This window comes from Mastacembelus armatus, chromosome 11, assembly GCF_900324485.2.
Source record: "Mastacembelus armatus chromosome 11, fMasArm1.2, whole genome shotgun sequence".
Lineage (NCBI taxonomy): Eukaryota > Metazoa > Chordata > Actinopteri > Synbranchiformes > Mastacembelidae > Mastacembelus > Mastacembelus armatus.
Genome location: NC_046643.1, coordinates 23,308 through 44,882, shown reverse-complemented (window position 1 = coordinate 44,882; position 21,575 = coordinate 23,308). Strand labels below are relative to the sequence as shown.

The window sequence follows — 21,575 nt, the reverse complement described above, 5'->3', positions numbered from 1 at the left end:
TGGGGTGAGTGGATAGAGCAGAGAGAAAAGAACAGCAACAATAAACAACAAATAGACACTGCAGGTTGGTGGGGCCAGTAACTGCACATCAGCAATATACAGCTCCAGGACCAGGGACACCTGCAGAAGGTACAGAGAGAGAACAGAGAGAGAGGGAGAGAGCACAAACTAGGGGAGAGAGAGAACACAAGGTTAGTAAGATTCAATGGTGGAATATACATGAGGTGGGAGGAGAGAAGAGAGGGGAGGGGAAGGGAAAGGGGGGGGGTTAGGGTAGGGGAGCTCAGTGCACCGATGGTCCTCGGGCAGTCTAGGCCTATAGCAGCATAACTAAGGGATGGTTCAGGGTTGCCTGAAGCCAGCCCTAACTATACGCTTTGTCAAAGAGGAAGGTTTTAAGTCTAGCTTTAAAAGTATAGAGAGTGTCTGCCTCCTGAACCCAGGCTGGGAGCTGGTTCCATAGGAGAGGAGCTTGATAACTAAAGGCTCTGCCTCCCATTCTGCTTTTGGAAACTCTGGGAACCACAAGTAGACCTGCACTCTGAGAGCTTAATGGTCTATTTGGATAATATGGTACTATGAGGTCTTTAAGGTATGAAGGAGCTTGATTATGAAGGGATTTGTATGTGAGAAGAAGGATTTTAAATTCTATTCTATATTTTACAGGGAGCCAATGAAGAGAAGCCAATATAGGAGAAATATGATCTCTCCTGCTAGTTCCTGTCAGGACTCTGGCTGCGGCATTCTGGATTAATTGGAGGCTTTTTATGGAGATATTGGGACATCCAGATAGTAATGAGTTACAGTAATCTAGCCTTGAGGTAACAAATGCATGGACTAGTTTTTCTGCATCATTTTGAGACAGGATGTTCATAATTTTGGAAATGTTGCGCAGGTGAAAGAATGCAGTTCTAGAGATTTGTTTTATGTGTGAGTTAAAGGACATGTTCTGGTCAAAAATAACTCCAAGGTTTTTTACAGTAGTGCTAGAGGCCAGGGTTATGCCATCTAGAGTAGCTATTATTTGAGAAAAGTCATTTCTGAGATTTTTTGGCCCAAATATAATGACTTCTGTTTTCTTCGAGTTTAAAAGTAAAAAGTTACTGGTCATCCAGGCCTTTATGTCAGTTAGACAGGCTTGAAGTCTGGTTAACTGGTTTGTGTTAACAGGTTTAATAGATAGATATAACTGAGTGTCATCTGCATAGCAGTGGTAATTAATAGAGTGCTTCCTAATGACATATCCTAAAGGAAGCATGTACAGGGTGAACAGAATCGGTCCTAGCACGGAGCCTTGTGGAACTCCATAACTAACTTTTGTTCGTGTGGAAGGTTCATCATGGACATGAACAAACTGGAATCTGTCCGATAAATAGGATTGGAACCACTTTAACGCTGTTCCTCTGATACCAATCACATGCTCCAGTCTCTGTAATAAGATGTTGTGGTCAATGGTGTCGAATGCTGCACTAAGGTCTAGGAGGACAAGTATTGAAACAAGTCCATTTTCTGAGGCTAAGAGAAGATCGTTGGTAACTTTCAACAGTGCTGTTTCTGTACTATGATGTGCTCTAAATCCTGATTGAAAATCTTCAAATAGTTCATTCCTGTGTAAGTGGTCTGATAGCTGCTTAGCAACAGCTTTTTCTAGGATTTTAGAAATAAATGGCAGGTTGGATATTGGTCTATAATTAGCCAAGACTCCTGGATCAAGACTAGGCTTTTTGAGTAAAGGTTTGATTACTGCAGTCTTAAAGGCCTGTGGTACGTAGCCTGATACTAGAGATAAATTTACCAAGTCCAATAAAGATGAGTTGATTAATGGCAGGGTGTCTTTAAGCAGTCTAGTCGGGATGGGGTCTAAGAGACACGTTGATGATTTCGATGAAGCAACTACTGATGTAAATTCAGAGAGATCTATGGGAGAGAAGCAGTCTAAACATAACTGAGGTCCTACAGATGATTCAAGAGCTACTGTAGTAGAAGATTCATTTATTGCAGTTATAGGAAGCATCTGCTGAATTTTATCTCTAATAGTTGTGATTTTATTTGTAAAGAAACTCATAAATTCAGCACTGCTGAGAGCTAAGGGAACACTGGGCTCAACAGAGCTGTGACTTTTTGTCAGCCTGGCTACAGTGCTGAAAAGAAACCTGGGATTGTTCTTATTTTCCTCTATTAGTGATGAATAGTATGCAGTTCTGGCTTTACGGAGAGCTTTTTTATATGTTAGTAGACTGTTTTTCCAGGCTAGAAAAATTTCCTCTAAGTTTGTGGAATGCCACTTCCTTTCCAGCCTTCGTGATGCCTGCTTTAAGGTACGAATATGTAAATTATACCATGGGGCTAGTCCTCTCTGATTCACTAACTTCTTTTTCAGAGGGGCTACAGAATCAAGTGTTTCACGCAGTGAGGTTACAGCGCTGTCAACAACATGATCAATTTGGTAGGGAGTGGGATTGAAGCAACTGCCCTCCACTATGTTTATACTTGGCATAGATGTAAATAAAGATGGAATCATTTTCTTAAATTTATTAACAGTGTTGTCGGATAAACATCTGCTGTAGTGGAATTTTCTTCCAAACGCTGCATGATCCATCATTTTAAATTCAAAAGTTATTAAAGAATGATCTGACAAAACAGGATTTGGGGGAAAAACTATTAGATGTTCAATTTCGATGCCATAGGTCAGAACAAGATCAAGGGTGTGATTGAAACAGTGGGTGGGTTTATTAACATTTTGAATGAAACCAATTGAATCTAATATAGAATTAAATGCAATGCTGAGGCCGTTATTTTCAACATCTACATGAATGTTAAAATCTCCCACTATAATGACTTTATCTGATCTAAGCACTAAATCAGACAGAAAGTCAGGGAATTCAGTTAAAAACTCTGAGTAAGGGACAGGTGGGACGGTACACAATGACAAGTAGAACTGGTTTTTGTGTTTTCCAGTTTGGATGTGAGAGACTAAGAGTGAGTCTCTCAAATGAGTTATAACTGTTCTGAGAATTAAAGTTTAATAATAAGTTTGAGTGGAAGATTGCAGCTACTCCTCCACCTCGACCTGTGCTTCGAGGAACATGATAATTTTTATGACTGAGGGGGGTTGATTCATTCAGGCTGACATATTCATCCTGCTGTAACCAGGTTTCAGTAAGATAAAGTAGGTCAATTTGGTGATCAGTTATCAAATCATTTACTAACAAAGATTTAGATGAAAGGGACCTAATATTTAATAGTCCACATTTGACAGTTCTGTTTTTCTGTTCAATAAGAGGAGTGGTCTTAATTTTTATTAAGTTTTTATGAATAACTCCTCTTCTGTTAACTTCTGATTTATTTGATTTATATGTTCGAGGGGCAGACACAGTCTCTATGTGGTCTGAGGGGGGCGGCAGCTCTAAGGAAACTGCAGAGAGGCGTTTTAGACTGAGTCTCTGCATCCCGGTCACCACCCTGGATTGTCAGGCTTTAGGTTGGCTAATAAACTCGGCCAAATTTCTAGAGATGAGAGCTGCACCATTCAAAGTGGGATGGATGCCGTCTCTCGCTACCAGACCGGGTTTTCCCCAGAAAGTGGCCCAATTGTCTATGAAGCCCACATCGTTTGCTGGACACCACCTAGACAGCCAACGACGGAACGACGACATGCGGCTAAACATGTCATCGCTGGTCAGATTGGGGAGGGGTCCAGAGAAAACTCAACATTAATTTTAGTGACCTCCGATTGGCGTAATCGGGTGTCATTGCTGCCGACGTGAATAACAATTTTCCCATATTTACGATTAGCCTTAGCCAGCAGCTTCAGATTTGACTCGATGTCGCCCGCTCTGGCCCCAGGAATACATTTGACTATGGTCGCTGGTGTCTCTATTTTCACGTTCCTGACTATGGAATCGCCAATTATCAGAGTCGGTTTCTCAGCGGGTGTGTCGCTGAGCGGGGAAAATCTATTAGAAACGTGAACAGGCAGGTGATGAGCCGTGGGCTTCTGCTTAGGAGTACGTTTCCGTCGGACCGTCGCCCAGGCTAATTCTCCGGGCTGCTCCGGAGCTGCCCTTGGACCGCTACCAGACCCTGAGCTCGGTGGCTCCACATCAGCTAACGGGGCTAGGCTAGCTGGCTTTTGTTCGAAGGTGCGGAGCCGCGCTTCCAAATCAGTGATCCTCGCCTCCAAGGCTAACAGAACCTTACACTTATTACAGGTATCATTATCGCTAAAGGAGGCAGAGGAATAACTAAACATGTGGCACACTGAGCAAGAAAGAGAGAGAGAGGGAGAGGCCATGTTAGCTAAGCTAACTAGCTAGCTAAGCTAACCGGTAGGCTAACGAACGCTAAGTCAGGAAATAGCACTAAATACCGGTCAAAATAGAAAGGTACTTGACTAGTACCGGAATGTAGCAGTTAATGAATTGTTTAGAGTTTAGTTAGTTTTTAGGTGTGTTAAACTATAGCTAGTCTGTTGCTAGTCTGTAGACGAACTATGCAACACACACAACACGATACGCTTGCAAGACAAAAGTGATTCGCTTACCCGGAGAGCAACACCAACAGGGGGCGCAACGCAACAATAGAGCACTTCCAGGCATCCTCTCATTCTCCAAGATCTTGTTAAATAGCCCAGTCAAAAACTCTACTGCCACCTTTCCTAAACACTTCCATACCTCCACAGGTATGTCATCAGGACCAACTGCCTTTCCACTCTTCATCCTCTTCAATGCCTTCCTCACTTCATCCTTACTGATCAGGGGGTGCAAGTAAAATTCCCACAAAAACAAGATATGGGTATGATCAGCACAATGCATCAGAAGTCGGAGGAATCTGTGGGAGCTTTTCTTTCCCAGCTTACTGAAACTTATGACATCCACAGTGGTCATGTCACACCTGAAGATGAGGTGGGAGGCAACCCAATGAGTACCTATGAAGTCCACCTGAAGGATACTTTTTTTAAACAGGCTGTAACCTGAGGTCACTGAGGCAGTGAAACAGACCTGTTTGACTTGGAAAACCTGCATACTTAGGGACATTCTGCAGCATGCAGAGCATGCAGAAGAAACACAGAAGCGGCAACAAAAAGCTGATCTCACACACTACACCATGTTCAGTGCCATGGCGGCAACAAAAAGCTGATCTCACACACTACACCATGTTCAGTGCCATGGCCAACCAGATCACTCATGGCAGAGGACGAAGACATTACCACCATGAACCAGAAGTCTGTTTCCGATGTGGAGAAAAAGGACATTGGGCAAGAGACTGCCCTGTGAATAAACAGAAAGCTGACTGACTTGGAGAGGGGGTGGAGCAGATGCCAGGTCAGGTGACACCTACACAAGAACAAACGCCAGACCAGGTAACTCCAATCAACACATCTACACATAGGAAGATAGAGCCAAAGTATAAATTGCTAAATTTTTCCATGTAAGATATACCCAGAACTTTGTCTTTCTAACGATAAACATGAAGTGACATTCCTGGTTGATTCAGGAGCTACAAGCTCTGTACTGAAAACTGATTCACTACCATACACTCCTAAAATGAGTGGTAGGTGCTAGTGGAAAACCTGTTTTGGAAAGCTGCTCTGTTCCTCTCAAATGCACTTTGGGGAAGCAGGCCACCAAACACTTATTTATTATGTCACAAAATTGTCCTGTAAATTTATTGGGTAGAGATTTGATGTGTCAATTTGGCATAGTGTTACACTCATGGAATAAAGGTCCTGAAACAGGGAGATGAGGATTATCCAACACAACTCACTCAAATGGTTAATGTCCTTTCACAATTTGCATATAAATGGAAGGTTGTACGTGGGACTCCTGTTACACAACAACCCATAGACTTTGCACACTCACACTGTACACAAGCAGGTACCTTCATAAATCACTACACTGCACAGCACATGTAGATGTAGGACCAGAAGTTGAATATGAAAGACTGTGGAAGGTAGAAAATAAAGAAATGGAAGTGATAGATTTGACACGTCTATTGGACAAAGACTGCTGCTGTCGCCTCTGTTCTGCTCTCCCCTACCCAGAAAGAACTTTTTACAGGAAACACACCACAGATCCCATTGCCAAAACCTGTTGACTGGAGTTGGAAAAGACCTAAACCGCTGGTTGCAGAGCTTGCTGTTCCTCGAGGAGTTTCAACCAACAGCATCAGATCCTAGGACAGAGTACAGTAAGAACGGTGATGTACATTGTACACTATTTACATCAGTTGTACAAGTTTGTAGAACCGTTGAGGTCATTAATAGCCAGAACACTGCTAATGCTGCAGCCTTTACCATCACAGAAACTAGTTTACTACCAGAGCTCAAGCAAATTCCAAGATCTCTCTGGGCAGCCCATAAATATGATGTTGGCCTTGTAAAAATGCAGAGCCTCTGATAGTACATCCAAAATCAGAGTACACACCTTGTAAAAAGCAGTACCTTTAAAACAGTAAGCCATCGATGGTATAAAGCCTGTGTTCAATTCTTTGTTAAAAGCAGTAGTAGATTTGGCCAATGGTTTCTTTTCTGCCAGTACTGGTTTGCCTTTTCATTTAAAGGAAAGATTTGCACCTGGACCAGATGTCTTCAAGGTTACTTTGAAAGTCTGAATTACTTTCATCAGACTCTCAGTAGAAACCTTCAAGGCCTTTATTTTTACCTGCCGGTTCAGCATTACTACAGTATTTAGATGATTTGCTGATTTGTAGTCCATCTGAAGAAGCATGCAAAATAGATACAGTGCACCTTGCAGAAAATGGCCATAAAGTAAGTCTTTCCAAACTGCAGTTTGTGCAACAAAAAGTGACATATCTGGGTCACATCATCACCCCAGAAGGAAAGACACTGTCACACAAAAGAATTGCTGCAATTCAAAATGTTCCTAAGCCAAGTACAAAAAAACAAATGATGAGTTTTCTTGGCATGACATCATTTTACAGACAGTGGATCCCGAGCTATTCATTGCGTGAAGCTCCCCTGTCTGCTATGGTGCATGGTAAACAACTCTCAGCACATGACAAAATGTCATGTGGACTCCTGAAGGAGAAAAGGCCTTTCTGGATTTAAAGGCAGCACTTACCATAGCTCCCACACTGGGTCTGCCTAATCCTAACTTAACCTTCACTCAGTTTGTCGACCAGAAGGACAGTTACATGACTTCTGTGTTATGCCAACCTCACAGCGGAAAACTACGACCTGTTGCTTATTTCTTGTCAAAACTGGATCCAGTAGCAACAGGGCTTCCTCTCTGTCTGAGAGCCGTTGCTGCAGCAGAGAAAGCCATTCTAACATCACGTGACTTGTTTTGTTTCCTATTCTGATCTAACATTGATGGTTCTGCATGCCTTTGCACACATACTGCACACACAGAAAACTGCACACTTGTCAACACAGCGCTGGTTAAGATATCACACTATTTTGCTTGAAATGCCTAACATCACTGTCAAAAGGTGTAACATGCTAAACCCTGCAACTCTTCTTCCCACAGAAAATGATGGAGGGGCTCACATCAGCCGGAACACCCATTGCACATCATGCTGTTGTTTCAGCTCTGTTAGATGTCATCCTGTTGCCTAAACAAATATCAGTTACGAAATGTGAAGCTCATACTAACAAAAAGGATACTATTTCTACAGGAAACTCAGCAGCAGACGCTGCTGCAAAAGCTGCAGCCACAATGGGCCAGATGTTTCACCTCACTCAACTTTCTCTTTCACAGGAACTCATCCTACAGGCTGACTTGTCAACCATGCAGTCAATAGCAAGTATATCAGAAAAACATTTGTGGAAAAACTCTGGCGCAAAATTACAAAAAGGGATATGGCTTGGCCCAGACAACAAACCTTGTTTACCTAAAGCTTATTTCCATCTCTATGCAAAGCTTGCTCATGGTAAAGATCATGCATCCAAAGGAGGGATGTGTACGTATGTTAGTACCCACTGATACACCAGGGGTTTTTTAACATATGCAGCTGAGTACTGCAGAAGATGTATAATCTGTGCAGCACATAATGCCTCTGCTGCCATTAAAATGCCATTGCAAAGCCACCCCCCACCTGATGGCCCTTTTTATTGAACTCTCAACATGCCAGAATAGGAAATAACATAATGACATAAAGGCCTGGATAATGTGAGGATTTTACAACAGAGCAAATGGTCACTAACTTAAACCAATGTGGGGGCTGAATGTTTGCTTGACCCTTTCATGGTATGTGGTTCTGTCTGTTTTATTGGTTTAGTGTTTTAGGGTAGGAAGTTGTAAATAACTGCCAACAATTTGTTTCTTTGATGGTAAGAAGACTGAAGATAGTACCTGAACAAACGTGGAGTCTGTTCAAGATTAGTCCACCCCTTTCTTGTCAAAATGTATATAAACTGGTCTTTTAACACAGACGGGAGAGGACATTCTGCAAGAACGTCCTCTCCGGGCCCATGATTAAACTGAGATGATTCATCACACTTGTGGTTGTTTTCTGAGAATTAGCAACTCTCAAACTTAAAGAAATTTCTACCACAATGACCAGTAACTTTTTACTTTTAAACTCGGAGAAAACAGAAGTCATTATATTTGGGCCAAAAAATCTCAGAAATAACTTTTCTCAAATAATAGCTACTCTAGATGGCATAACCCTGGCCTCTAGCACTACTGTAAAAAACCTTGGAGTTATTTTTGACCAGGACATGTCCTTTAACTCACACATAAAACAAATCTCTAGAACTGCATTCTTTCACCTGCGCAACATTTCCAAAATTAGGAACATCCTGTCTCAAAATGACGCAGAAAAACTAGTCCATGCATTTGTTACCTCAAGGCTAGATTACTGTAACTCATTACTATCTGGATGTCCCAATATCTCCATAAAAAGCCTCCAATTAATCCAGAATGCCGCAGCCAGAGTCCTGACAGGAACTAGCAAGAGAGATCATATTTCTCCTATATTGGCTTCTCTTCATTGGCTCCCTGTAAAATATAGAATAGAATTTAAAATCCTTCTTCTCACATACAAATCCCTTCATAATCAAGCTCCTTCATACCTTAAAAACCTCATAGTACCATATTATCCCAATAGACCACTTTGCTCTCAGAGTGCAGGCCTACTTGTGGTTCCCAGAGTTCTCAAAAGCAGAATGGGAGGCAGAGCCTTTAGCTATCAAGCTCCTCTCCTGTGGAACCAGCTCCCAGCCTGGGTTCAGGAGGCAGACACTCTCTATACTTTTAAGGCTAGACTTAAAACCTTCTTCTTTGACAAAGCATATAGTTAGGGCTGGCTTCAGGCAACCCTGAACCATCCCTTAGTTATGCTGCTATAGGCCTAGACTGCCTGAGGACCATCGGTGCACTGAGCTCCCCTACCCTAACCCCCCCCTTTCTCTTCCCCTCCCCTCTCTTCTCTCCTCCCACCTCATGTATATTCCACCATTGAATCTTACTAACCTTGTGTTCTCTCTCTCCCCTAGTTTGTGCTCTCTCCCTCTCTCTCTATTCTCTCTGTACCTTCTGCAGGTGTCCCTGGTCCTGGAGCTGTATATCGCTGATGTGCAGTTACTGGTCCCACCAACCTGCAGTGTCTATTTGTTGTTTATTGTTGCTGTTCTTTTCTCTCTGCTCTATCCACTCACCCCAACCGGTCGAGGCAGATGGCCGCCCAAACTGAGCCTGGTTCTGCTGGAGGTTTTTTCTTCCGTTAAAGGGAGTTTTTCCTCTCCACTGTCGCCAAGTGCTTGCTCATAAGGGAATTGTTGGGTTTTTAGTTTTAGTTTTTGTAAAGTGCCTTGAGATGATTTGTATTGTGATTTGGCGCTATACAAATAAAATTGAATTGAATTGAATTGAAATACTGCTTGACTATGGTCTGCATGTTCAGCAAGTGGATAGAGGTTTTTTTCCTTCTTTCAAACAGTGTCAAAAGCCCTTATCAGAGACATCATTGTACGATGGGGTATTCCAAAAATGATCAGCACTGACAATGGTCCTGGGTGGGCCAACAAAGTGTTAAAAGATTTGTCTGACTACTTTGGGTTTGATTTCAAATACCATTGCTCGTATCATCCACAGAGTGCAGGTGCGATAGAATGACAGAATGGCATACTCAAAAGCTAACTAACAAAATGCTGTGAAGAAACAGCCCTTTGTCCACAGGTGAAAGCTGCTCTGTCTAGCCCTGCAGATACTATACTTCATGATGTGGAACCAGGTGACTACGTGCTCATCAAGAACCACCAGAGGAAACACTGGAAGCAGAGACGATTCACCGGACCACATCAGGTGCTTCTGACTACGAACACAGCAGTGAAGGTGGAGGTACGTAAATTCATGGGTCCACGCCAGCCACTGTAAGAGGATTCCAATACCAGACAACTCGTCCAGTTGTGGTGTGTCTGGGTGGGGGACGTTCAGGGGGGGAGAAGTGCTGATTGGGCGGGGCACACACTTCGAGCTCCAATAAACGTCAAGACAGATGAATACAGGAAGGTGACAGAGGCGATATCTGGTGCCCAACGATAGAGAAATCATGCAGAACAAGTGCATCCTCTCTCTTCACTGTGATTTTAACAATCAAATGAGTTACAAATTATGGCAAGATCAGCAGATCACACAGAAGTTCACCACCAATACGGGACATATAAGGAATATGACTGAACCTGGACATTTGCTCAATAGGAGCTGAGAAGACATTCTGACTACATTGACACCAGTACTTGAGGCTGGTTTGATGCTGTGGTTGGAAAATGAAAAGCTTTTCTTGTTTCTTCACAAAGTTTGTGCTCTCTCTCTCTCTCTCTCTCTCTGTACCTTCTGCAGGTGTCCCTGGTCCTGGAATATTGTTGATGTGCAGTTACTGGCCCCACCAACCTGCAGTGTCTATTTGTTGTTTATTGTTGCTGTTCTTTTGTCTCTCCTCTATCCACTCACCCCAACTGGTCGGGGCAGATGGCCGCCCAAACTGAGCCCGGTTCTGCTGGAGGTTTTTTCTTCCGTTAAAGGGAGTTTTTCATCTCCACTGTCGCCAAGCACTTGCTCATAAGGGATTTGCTGGGTTTCTCTTTGGTTCTTGTAAAGTGCCTTGAGATGATTGCATTGCGATTTGGCATGATACAAATATTACTCAATGACAACGTTTCCCCTGTATCTCTTTACATCTCTGATTGGGAAGTTCCGTTTAATGAAGAAGACATCAGTGTCTAACCCTGAGCATTATTTCTGGGAAAATAATGACAAAATGCTATGAAAATCTTTGTGAATTAACATTTCTGCGAAAACATCCTGAATTTTGCTCTCCCTTAAGAAATCCTGACCATTCTTTATCTTTTTAGCTGTGGTTATCATAGAATGATAAAAGGAGGGATATGTGAGGGAAATTTATACCTTGACAGACAAATATCTGCTACCTCCCTCTGTGTCCTATGTTAATTCAACAAAGACTTTTAACACGGCTTTGTAGTCACAAGGAAGCAGACGGAAAGTCATGGAGACGCTAATTATATTATGTATGCCATCCTGCCAGCATGATTTACATGAGTGACTGATGTGTAAATTAATGCTGTTCAACTGATACAAAAGCTGATCATTTTCTGTGCTCGTGGTCAATCGGTATCTGCAGAACGTATGCTCTGTTGTGACTCTGTTGCTTTGCCCGTTGCTTTGCCTATTAAATTTGCCATCCTTTGACCTGAGATTTGCCTCCAAGTGTTTTTTCCACGACATCCTTGATCACCCTAACCTACTGCACATCCTTCGATCTCTGTCTCTCTGCCTCGCCAACCTGTACAAATCCACCTCTCCCTCCTTAGTGTCCAACCTATCATACAAATCCTCATATGCCCTTTGTTTGGCCTTTGCCACCTCTACCTTCACCTTACGCTGAATCTCCCTGTACTCCTGTCTGTTCTCTTCTGTCCTCTCAGTGTCCCACTTCTTCTTAGCTAACCTTTACTCTTAACACACTCCTGAACTTCCTCATTCCACCACCAAGTCTCCTTATGTGCTTTCCTCTTTCCAGATGACACAGCAAGTACCCTCCTACCTGTCTCCCTGATCACTTTAGCTGTAGCTGTTCAGTCATCCTGACCTCCAAGAGCCTGTTTTCAGCTCCTTCCTGAAAGCCACACAACACTCCTCCTTTTTCAACTTCCACCACTTGGTCCTCTGCTCTGCCCTTGTCCTCTTCATCTTCCTCACCACCAGAGTCATCCTACACACCACCATCCTATGCAGTCTGGCTACACTCTCCCCAGCCACTACTTTGCAGTCCAGGTCACTTTCAGGCTGAAACATCTGCACAAGATGTAATCAACTTGTGTGCTCCTGCCTCCACTCTTACAGTGGGTACGGAAAGTATTCAGACCCCTTTAAAATTTTCACTCTTTGTGTCATTGCAGCCATTTGCCAAAATCAAAAAAGTTCATTTTATTTCTCATTAATGTACACTCAGCACCCCATCTTGACAGAAAAAAACAGAAATATAGAAATTTTTGCAAATTTATTAAAAAAGAAAAACTGAAATATCACATGGTCATAAGTATTCAGACCCTGTGCTCAGTATTGAGTAGAAGTACCCTTTTGAGCTAGTACAGCCATGAGTCTTCTTGGGAATGATGCAACAAGTTTTTCACACCTGGATTTGGGGATCCTCTGTCAATCTTCCTTGCAGATCCTCTCCAGTTCTGTCAGGTTGGATGGTGAACGTTGGTGGACAGCCATTTTCAGGTCTCTCCAGAGATGCTCAATTGGGTTTAGGTCAGGGCTCTGGCTGGGCCAGTCAAGAACGGTCACAGAGTTCTTCCGAAGCCACTCCTTTGTTATTTTAGCTGTGTGCTTAGGGTCATTGTCCTGTTGAAAGATGAACCTTCGGCCCAGTCTGAGGTCCTGAGCACTCTGGAAGAGGTTTTCTTCCAAGATATCTCTGTACTATCATCTTTTCCTTCAATTGCAACCAGTCGTCCTGTCCCTGCTGCTGAAAAACACCCCCACAACATGATGCTCCCACCACCATGTTTCACTGTAGGGATTGTATTGGGCAGGTGATGAGCAGTGCCTGGTTTTCTCCACACACACCGCTTAGAATTAATGCCAAAAAGTTCAATCTTAGTCTCATCAGACCAGAGAATCTTATTTCTCATAGTCTGGGAGTCCTTCATGTGTTTTTTGGCAAACTCTATGCAGGCTTTCATGTGTCTTGCACTGAGGAGAGGCTTCCGTTGGGCCACTCTGCCATAAAGCCCCGACTGGTGGAGGGCTGCAGTGATAGTTGTCTTTGTGGAACTTTCTCCCATCTCCCTACAGCATCTCTGGAGCTCAGCCACAGTGATCTTTGGGTTCTTCTTTACCTCTCTCACCAAGGCTCTTCTCCCACGATTGCTCAGTTTGGCTGGACGGCCAGGGCTAGGAAGAGTTCTGGTCATCCCAAACTTTTTCCATTTGAGGATTATGGATGCCACTGTGCTCTTAGGAACCTTGAGTGCTTCAGAAATTCTTTTGTAACCTTGGCCAGATCTGTGCCTTGCCACAATTTTGTCTCTGAGCTCCTTGGGCAGTTCCTTTGACCCCATGATTCTCATTTGCTCTGACATGCACTGTGAGCTGTAAGGTCTTATATAGACAGGTGTGTGCCTTTCCTAATCGAGTCCAATCAGTTTAATTAAACACAGCTGGACTCCAATGAAGGAGCAGAACCATCTCAAGGAGGATCAGAAGAAATGGACAGCATGTGAGTTAAATATGAGTGTCACTGCAAAGGGTCTGAATACTTATGACCATGTGATATTTCAGTTTTTCTTTTTTAATAAATTTGCAAAAATTTCTACATTTCTGGTTTTTTCTGTCAAGATGGGGTGCTGAGTGTACATTAATGAGAAATAAAATGAACTTTTTTGATTTTGGCAAATGGCTGCAGTGACACAAAGAGTGAAAAATTTAAAGGGGTCTGAATACTTTCTGTACCCACTGTATATGCAGTCTGTGAGCATGATGAGTTCCATAATTTCTAAAAGTTCCGGTGCTTGAATACATTATGTGGCATTCACCAGTAGCATTAGAAAAGTGTGCATATCACTGGTTTCAGAAGCAAAAGAAGTAGAACATGATATTCATCACTGCCAAGGAGTTGTGTTGAATTACTGGTAACGGATGATGGTTCTTGAGGGTGCTGAGGTTTTTTGTCTGTTTAACTATTCATATTAATTTCTTCAGCGGTGACTGCCTAATATTTTACTATCAGAAGGAAAGCACAAATATTCCTTCAGCTACTTGTACCATGTTTAATAACATTATGAATTAGACTTCCTGGTAACTTAGGAGATCACTCAGAAGTTGAGACATTACTGGCAACACAAGTAAATCCACATGGTTTGTGACTACTGCGAGCTATTTTACAGGTAACATTCATATATGCTGGCTTAATTTGTTTGGTGGTGAGAGGTCATTTAACCCACCACTTAGTTTTTACCCCAGGACTTCTAGAGAGCATGTGAATTGTTTAATAATTTCTAGTTAACAATCCATCTCTATCATCACTGTTTTTTTTAAATGTTAATGTTTACTGATGTATTTTCTTGACAAATGTTAGTAATTGTTTATGGTTAGCCAAATTTCCCCATAGTTAGTAATAGTCTGTAATAACCTGTCCAGGGTATACTACACCACAGCCTGGAGTTGTACACAGTTCTTTCTCAGGGTTGTGTGCCAGTTGGAGCTTATCAAGCTGGGGGTCCTAATGAGACAGGACTTAAACTGGACTATTTCACAGACAGTGAAAAGAAATGCACAATATATGGAAAATAGAGCATATATACACTGCCAGTCAAAGGTTTGAACAAACTTTACCATTGAATTGAATGAGAAAGTGTGTCCAAACATTTGACTGCTACTGTACATAAAAATAAAAAAATCAAAATATAAAATTAAAAATCAGCATAACTATCACTTTAAAGTTTCAAAAGATTTTTATCTTACCTGTTGCTCTCTGTTGATGGCCAAACAGGCACTAGAAACAGAGAACTGCACAACAAACACCAGAAACAGGATGATCATGTACTGAGCTTCTTTATCAAGGAATCTAAAAAAGACATCTGCTGACAGGCAGTGTAACCTACTGTACAGCAATAGAATCAGGCCTCCAGTGTGTACAGCCATAAATAAAGCACTATAGACTGCCTGGACATGGCTGACTACAATGTGAAATACAATGCTGCTCTGGATCTTATTGCACATGCATTCATGAATGAAAAGCTAAATTTTCCAAAACACTGAGGTGAGGTGAACATACCATGATAAATTACAAAGAGCTGGTGGGTCATATTCACGACAACCATTACCCTTCATCAGAAAGAAAATTCAGTTCTTAACATTTCTGACAATTTCTGAGGGTTATTAGGTTATTACTTTGAAAGTGCAAAAACATTTACAAATTAAAACTATTGTCTACCATTATATAGCTGAATAAAATCAGGAGAGTGAGAAAAGGCTTGTTATTCATGCACAGAGTCATCTTTGCTTCTGAAGTTCAGGCAACAAAAGTAAAGAGCTGATCAGCACTCACAGCAGGTTTGATCATAAGGAGCACTTATTCAATTATGCAATTAGTCTTTTTCTTAACCTAAGTGAAAACAGAATTTTTATAACAATTCTATATCTGCGTCTAAAGTACAGAGGCAGATTCTGGATGTAGTAGCCATAGCTTGGTATTAATATTGTAAGTAGGAGAAAACAACTAGCCTGGGTCTGTGCCTAGCATGAGGTTAATAATGATCTTGTCACTTCACAGATGGAAATACGCATATGAAGTAAGTGTATATAAAATATTTGGGGTTTGTTTCTCTGACAGTTTCAGACATTTCTGAGACCAGCTTTAAAACTGGAAACTGTCAGAGCAGTAAGTCGTCACAATGATTGAACAGCCAGTGGGAGCAACGTGTCTGTACATTGCCTGGACACCACTGATTGTCTTTACAAACAGGAAATATAACAGCAGTGTGAAGGATACAAAGAAAAGCATGACCTGGTGATGCTTCATGGCCCCAATGAGGCCAGCCAGGGCCACGAAGAACAGGAAGACCCCTACTCCAATGACACCTCCCACCACCTGGAAACTGGAGACCAGACCAAACCACTTTCCCCATGCTGCGATGCCAATCATCAGCAGACTTACCATCTGCAGGAAAGACATGCAGAATGAGTCCAAAAGCTAGAATTGATGTGGAAAGGAATCTGTGATGTATATATATAATTCTGGTAAGTTTTCAATGACAAATGACAATATTATCTGTCCATCCATCTATCCATCTTCTTCCGCTTATCCGGGACCGGGTCGCGGGGGCAGTAGCCTAAGTAGGGATACCCAGACTTCCTTTTCCCTGGACACCGATGCATTCCAGGGTCAGCCGATAGACATATTCCCTCCAGCGTGTCCTGGGTCTTCCCTGGGGCTGCCTCCCGGTGGGACATGCCCGGAACACCTCCCCAGGGAGGCGCCCAGGATGCATCCGGAACAGGTGCCCGAGCCACCTCAGCGGCTCTAATCCAAGCTCCTCCTGGATGACCGAGCTCCTCACCCTATTTCTAAGGGAGCGACCGGCCACCCTGCAGAAGAAGCTCATTTCAGCCGCTTGTATCCAAGATCTTGTCCTTTCAGTCATGGCCCAAAGCTCATGACCATAGGTGAGAGTAGGAAGATAGATTGACCGGTAAATCGAAAGCTTCTCCTTTCGGCTCACCTCCTTCTTCACCACGAAGGACCGGTACACTGACCGCATTGCTGCTGCCGATGCACCGATCCATCTGTCAATCTCACATTCTGTCCAACTCATCTCACAACTCCTCCACCTGAGGCAGGCTCTCTCCCCTGGCCTGGAGATGGCAGGTCACCTTTTTCTGGTTGAGAACCATGGCCTCAGACTTGGAGGTGCTGATTCTCATCCCAGCCCCTTCACACTCAGTTGCAAACCACCCCAGCGCACACTGGAGGTCCTGGCTCGATGGAGCCAACAGGACAACATCACCTGAAAAAAGCAGAGATGAAATCCTGTGTTCCCCGAACTGGACTCCCTCCAGCCCCTGGCTGTGCCTAGAAATTCTGTCCATAAAAATAATGAACAGAACCAGTGACAAAGGGCAGCCCTGCCGGAGTCCAACATGCACTGGGAACAGATCTGACATACTGCCGGCATTGCGAACCAAGCTCCTGCTCCATTTGTACAGAAACCGGATAATCCTTAGTAAAGGGCCCCGGACCCCATACTCCTGGAGCACCTCCCACAGGATGCCATGAGGGACACGGTCAAATGCCTTCTCCAAGTCCACAAAGCACATGTGAACTGGTTGGGCAAACTCCCATGAACCCTTGAGCACCCCTGAGAGGGTATAAACCTGGTCCAGTGTTCCACGGCTGGGATGAAAACTGCATTGTTCCTCCTGGATCTGAGGTTCGACCATCGGCCAGATCCTCCTCTCCGGCACCCTGGCATAGACCTTCCCAAGGAGGCTGAGGAATGTGATCCCTCTATAGTTGGAACCCACCCGCCGGTCACCCTTCTTAAAAAGAGGGACCACCAACCCGGTCTGCCAATCCAGGGGTACTGTCCCCGATCACCACGCAATGTCGCACAGATGTGTCAACCATGACAGCCCAACAACATCCAGAGACTTGAGGTACTTGGGGCAGATCTCATCCACCTCATCTTGGCTTTGCCACTGAGGAGCTGCCAAACTACCTAGGTGATGGATGGATCAGCCTCCGACTCCTCAGCCTCTGCTTCCTTTATGGAAGACGCGTCAGCGGGGTTAAGGAGATCCTCGAAGTATTCCTTCCACCGTCCGACAATACCCCCAGTCGCGGTCAGCAGTTCCCCACCTCCACTGTAAACAGTTTTGGAGCACCGGACAGTTTTCCAGAATCTCTTGACCAATAGTCCTTCTCCATGGCCTCACCAAACTCCTCCCATACCCAAGTTTTTGCCTCCATCACCACCTGGGCTGCAGCATGCTTGGCCCGGTGGTAATTGTCAGCTGCCTCAGGAGTCCCACAAGCCAACCAGGCTCGGTAGGATTCCTTCTTCAGCTTGATGGCATCCCTTACCTCCGGTGACCACCATCGGGTTCGGGGATTGTCGCCACAACAGGCACCCGAGACCTTACAGCCACAGCTCTGAGCCGCTGCGTCGACAATGGAACTGTCTCAACTGTGGAACCTTCTTTTTAAACAGAAGTCCAATAACAGAACACCACTTGGGTTCAGATCGTTCCTCCCGATCACGCCCCTCCAGGTTTCTCCAGGTCGCTGCCCACGTGAGCATTGAAGTCCCCCAACAGGATGATGGATTCCCCAGTAGGAGCACCTTTCAGCACCCCCCCAAGAGACTCCAAAAAGGCCGGGTACCTGACCTGTCCCTGACCCGAAGGCGCAGGGAAATTACCCTTTCATTCAGGGGGGAAAACTTCAACATGTGGCGGCTGAGCTGGGGAGCTATGAGCAAGCCCACACCAGCTTGCCACCTCTCACTGCGAGCAACTCCAGAGTAGAAGAGAGTCCAGCCCCTCACAAGGAGTTGGGACGTGAGGCCAACTATCTCTAGTCAGTACCACTCAACCTCCCGCACAAGCTCAGGCTCCTTCCCCCCCAGTGAGGTGACATTCCATGTCCCTAGAGCCAGTTTCAGCGTCCAGGGATTGGGTCATCCCGGCCCCTTATGGATCTTTTGATCAGCTGGGCACCAGTTAGAGAGACCAGGCCACCAGGCGCTCACCAACTGGCCCCAACCTCAGGCCTGGCTCCAGGGTGGGGCCCCAGCTTCACTGTTCCGGGCGATGTTGCAGACTTTACTGTTTTCTTCATCATAAGGGGTGGTTGAACCACTCTTGGTCAGGTCCGTCACCTAGGACCTGTTTGCCTTGGGAGACCCTGCCAGGAGCATATAGCCCCGGACAACATAGCTCCCAGGAGCAAACATTAGCTTGCTCTCCCACATAATCTAGAGGTTGAGTCAGTTTTTAGGTTGAAACTTTTCACCACTCATCCGAGTAGCTTCATCAGTCAGAGAAAGCTAGTATGTAAACTCCAGTTTATCTTCCTAGTCCTATAGGCTCATTAGGTAAGCTATGTAAATCAGGTGGGAGTCAATTCAATTCAATTTTATTTGTATAGTGCCAAATCACAATACAAATCATCTCAAGGCACTTTACAAAAACACAAAAACACAACAAATCCCTTATGAGCAAGCACTTGGCAACAGTGGAGAGGAAAAAACTCCCTTTATCGGAAGAAAAAACCCCCAGCAGAACCACGCTCAGTTTGGGCGGCCATCTGCCTCGACCTGTTGGGGTGAGTGGATAGCACCCTGTCATACGCTTTTTCCAAATCTACAAAGACACAGTGCAGCTCCTTCTGGCCTTCTCTGTACTTCTCCATCAGCAATCTTTCTTGGCACAAAACAATACTGCTGGTCACAAATGCTCACTTCTGACCTCAGCCTAGCCTCCACTACTCTTTCCCATATCTTCGTTGTGTGACTCATCAGCTTTATTTCTCTGTAGTTTCCACAACTCTGCACGTCTCCCTTGTTCTTAAAAATGGGCACCAGTACACTTCTCCTCCATTCCTCAGGCATTCAATTCAATTCAATTCAATTCAATTCAATTCAATTTTATTTGTATAGCGCCAAATCACAATACAAATCATCTCAAGGCACTTTACAAAAACTAAAACTAAAAACCCAACAATTCCCTTATGAGCAAGCACTTGGCGACAGTGGAGAGGAAAAAACTCCCTTTAACGGAAGAAAAAACCTCCAGCAGAACCAGGCTCAGTTTGGGCGGCCATCTGCCTCGACCGGTTGGGGTGAGTGGATAGAGGAGAGAGAAAAGAACAGCAACAATAAACAACAAATAGACACTGCAGGTTGGTGATCAATTGGTGTTTCCATACCAGCTTTCTCTCAGACTGATGAAGCTATTTGGTGAAACATTTTGACCTAAAACTAGAAGTCCAGTTGCAGAATTCTCAACCTCTAGATAACTCCCCCTGGATGACTGAGAATCTTCACACTCTCCCACATGAATTCTGCCCTGACATTAAAAAGAAAGTTTATTGTGAAGTCTTATAATGTTGTCTGCGTAGACATTGATCTGCATGAGTCACGAGCATGCAGCCTACATCTGGAGCACTGACACAAAGTCTGCTGTTTAAAGCAAATATAGTGTGTATACAAAGACTGGAAATGATATGTTGTCTAAGTCCATCAGATCCCTTAACTCACGTACACATTTAAGTAAAAGTTCTGCATTTAAGTTTAAAATGCAGACATATTTAGTAAGTAAAACCTACTGCAAATATAAAAGTAAAAGAGTTTGTTTTCCATTGGATTATTAATATTGACACATTCATTTAAAACTATGATCATTTTAAAACAATGTACAATATATTATTGGTATGTAAAATCTTATTATGTAACAAGTAATTACAGCTGTTATATGAATACAGGAAAGTAGAAAGCACTATAGTTTACTATATGTACACCACTCAAGAGAGGTTCAAACAACCCCTCTATTATAATTGATTATTATCATAAGCACAGAGCAATATGTCTTTTTTTTAGCCCAAAACAGTTTTATAGACTGTCTGACATTATCATTTTAACGACAGTGAAAGGGGTCCCAAAGACATGGAAAATCGGTGGAGTTTGCATCCAGGCCCTTTCTGAGGCCCCCCATGTGTACCATGAAATTAAACCTTTTTAGAACCTGTAGGGGCCATATTCACGTTGGTCTATGGTTTAAGTTGAAAAGAAAGCAGTGATAAGAGCTTATATTAATATTAAGAGTTAATACTTCCACCTGCAGTCGATTTGAGCTATCTCTTTTTTTTTGTCTGATACAGGATTAAAACGGTGTCTGAGCTCATCAGTGTGTTGTTTACAGTCCGACATTTCCTACACTGCATTTACACACTCACAAGAAAAACAAAATATTCTCTGTTGTAATAGTCCATATGGTAAATTCTGCTGTGGATACTCACAACATAGAGGATGTTGAGCGCGCAGAGGGAGTGTTTGGAACAGGTAAATCCAGCGCAGCCCATCTTGTTTAATAAATAAAAATAAACAGGCTACAAAGCCTTTAAATCAAGCGTTTGGATAAATATCTCGGCTCTGGAAATTAAACCTAGTTGAATCCTGCAGAATATGCGGTCGCTCAGCACCAGGTCCTTTATGTAACGAACGGAGCTTGATGTGTTAATACCAAACAATACCACAGGAATACAGTGGAAGTGAGGTGTCAAGCCTTCAAAATAAATGCTTGCTATCTATGTTAGCTCGATTCAAACTAAAATACCAGACTGGGCTGTCAATTCAGTACATATGGAAGGAATTTGGGGATTTAGCAACCTGAATAAAATATTTAAAAAAGACGCTCTACGTGAATAAAATATTACGAACAGAGATTTAGACGAAAGCGACGTAATATTTAATAATCCACATCTGACTATTCTCTTTTTCTGTTCAGTAAGAGGAGTGGTCTTAATTTTTATTAGGTTTAAATAGGTAAATATTAGGTTTTTATGTTGATTCTGAAATGACAATA

General features: G+C 43.4%; 1 protein-coding gene across 1 annotated transcript in view; it reads right to left on the bottom strand.

Moving 5' to 3' along the window:
• tspan13b (tetraspanin 13b) overlaps positions 1 to 21,232 on the bottom strand; it is a 28,914-nt gene extending 7,682 nt beyond the window's left edge. Inside the window, exons 1-3 of the mRNA XM_026301184.1 lie at positions 21,010 to 21,232; positions 15,985 to 16,152; positions 14,955 to 15,035 (exon numbers count right to left, since the gene is read on the bottom strand). Coding sequence (XP_026156969.1) covers positions 14,955 to 15,035; positions 15,985 to 16,152; positions 21,010 to 21,072 — 312 coding nt within the window. The 5' untranslated portion in view covers positions 21,073 to 21,232. The remainder of the gene's footprint in view (positions 1 to 14,954; positions 15,036 to 15,984; positions 16,153 to 21,009) is intronic.
• Positions 21,233 to 21,575: the final 343 nt, after the last annotated feature.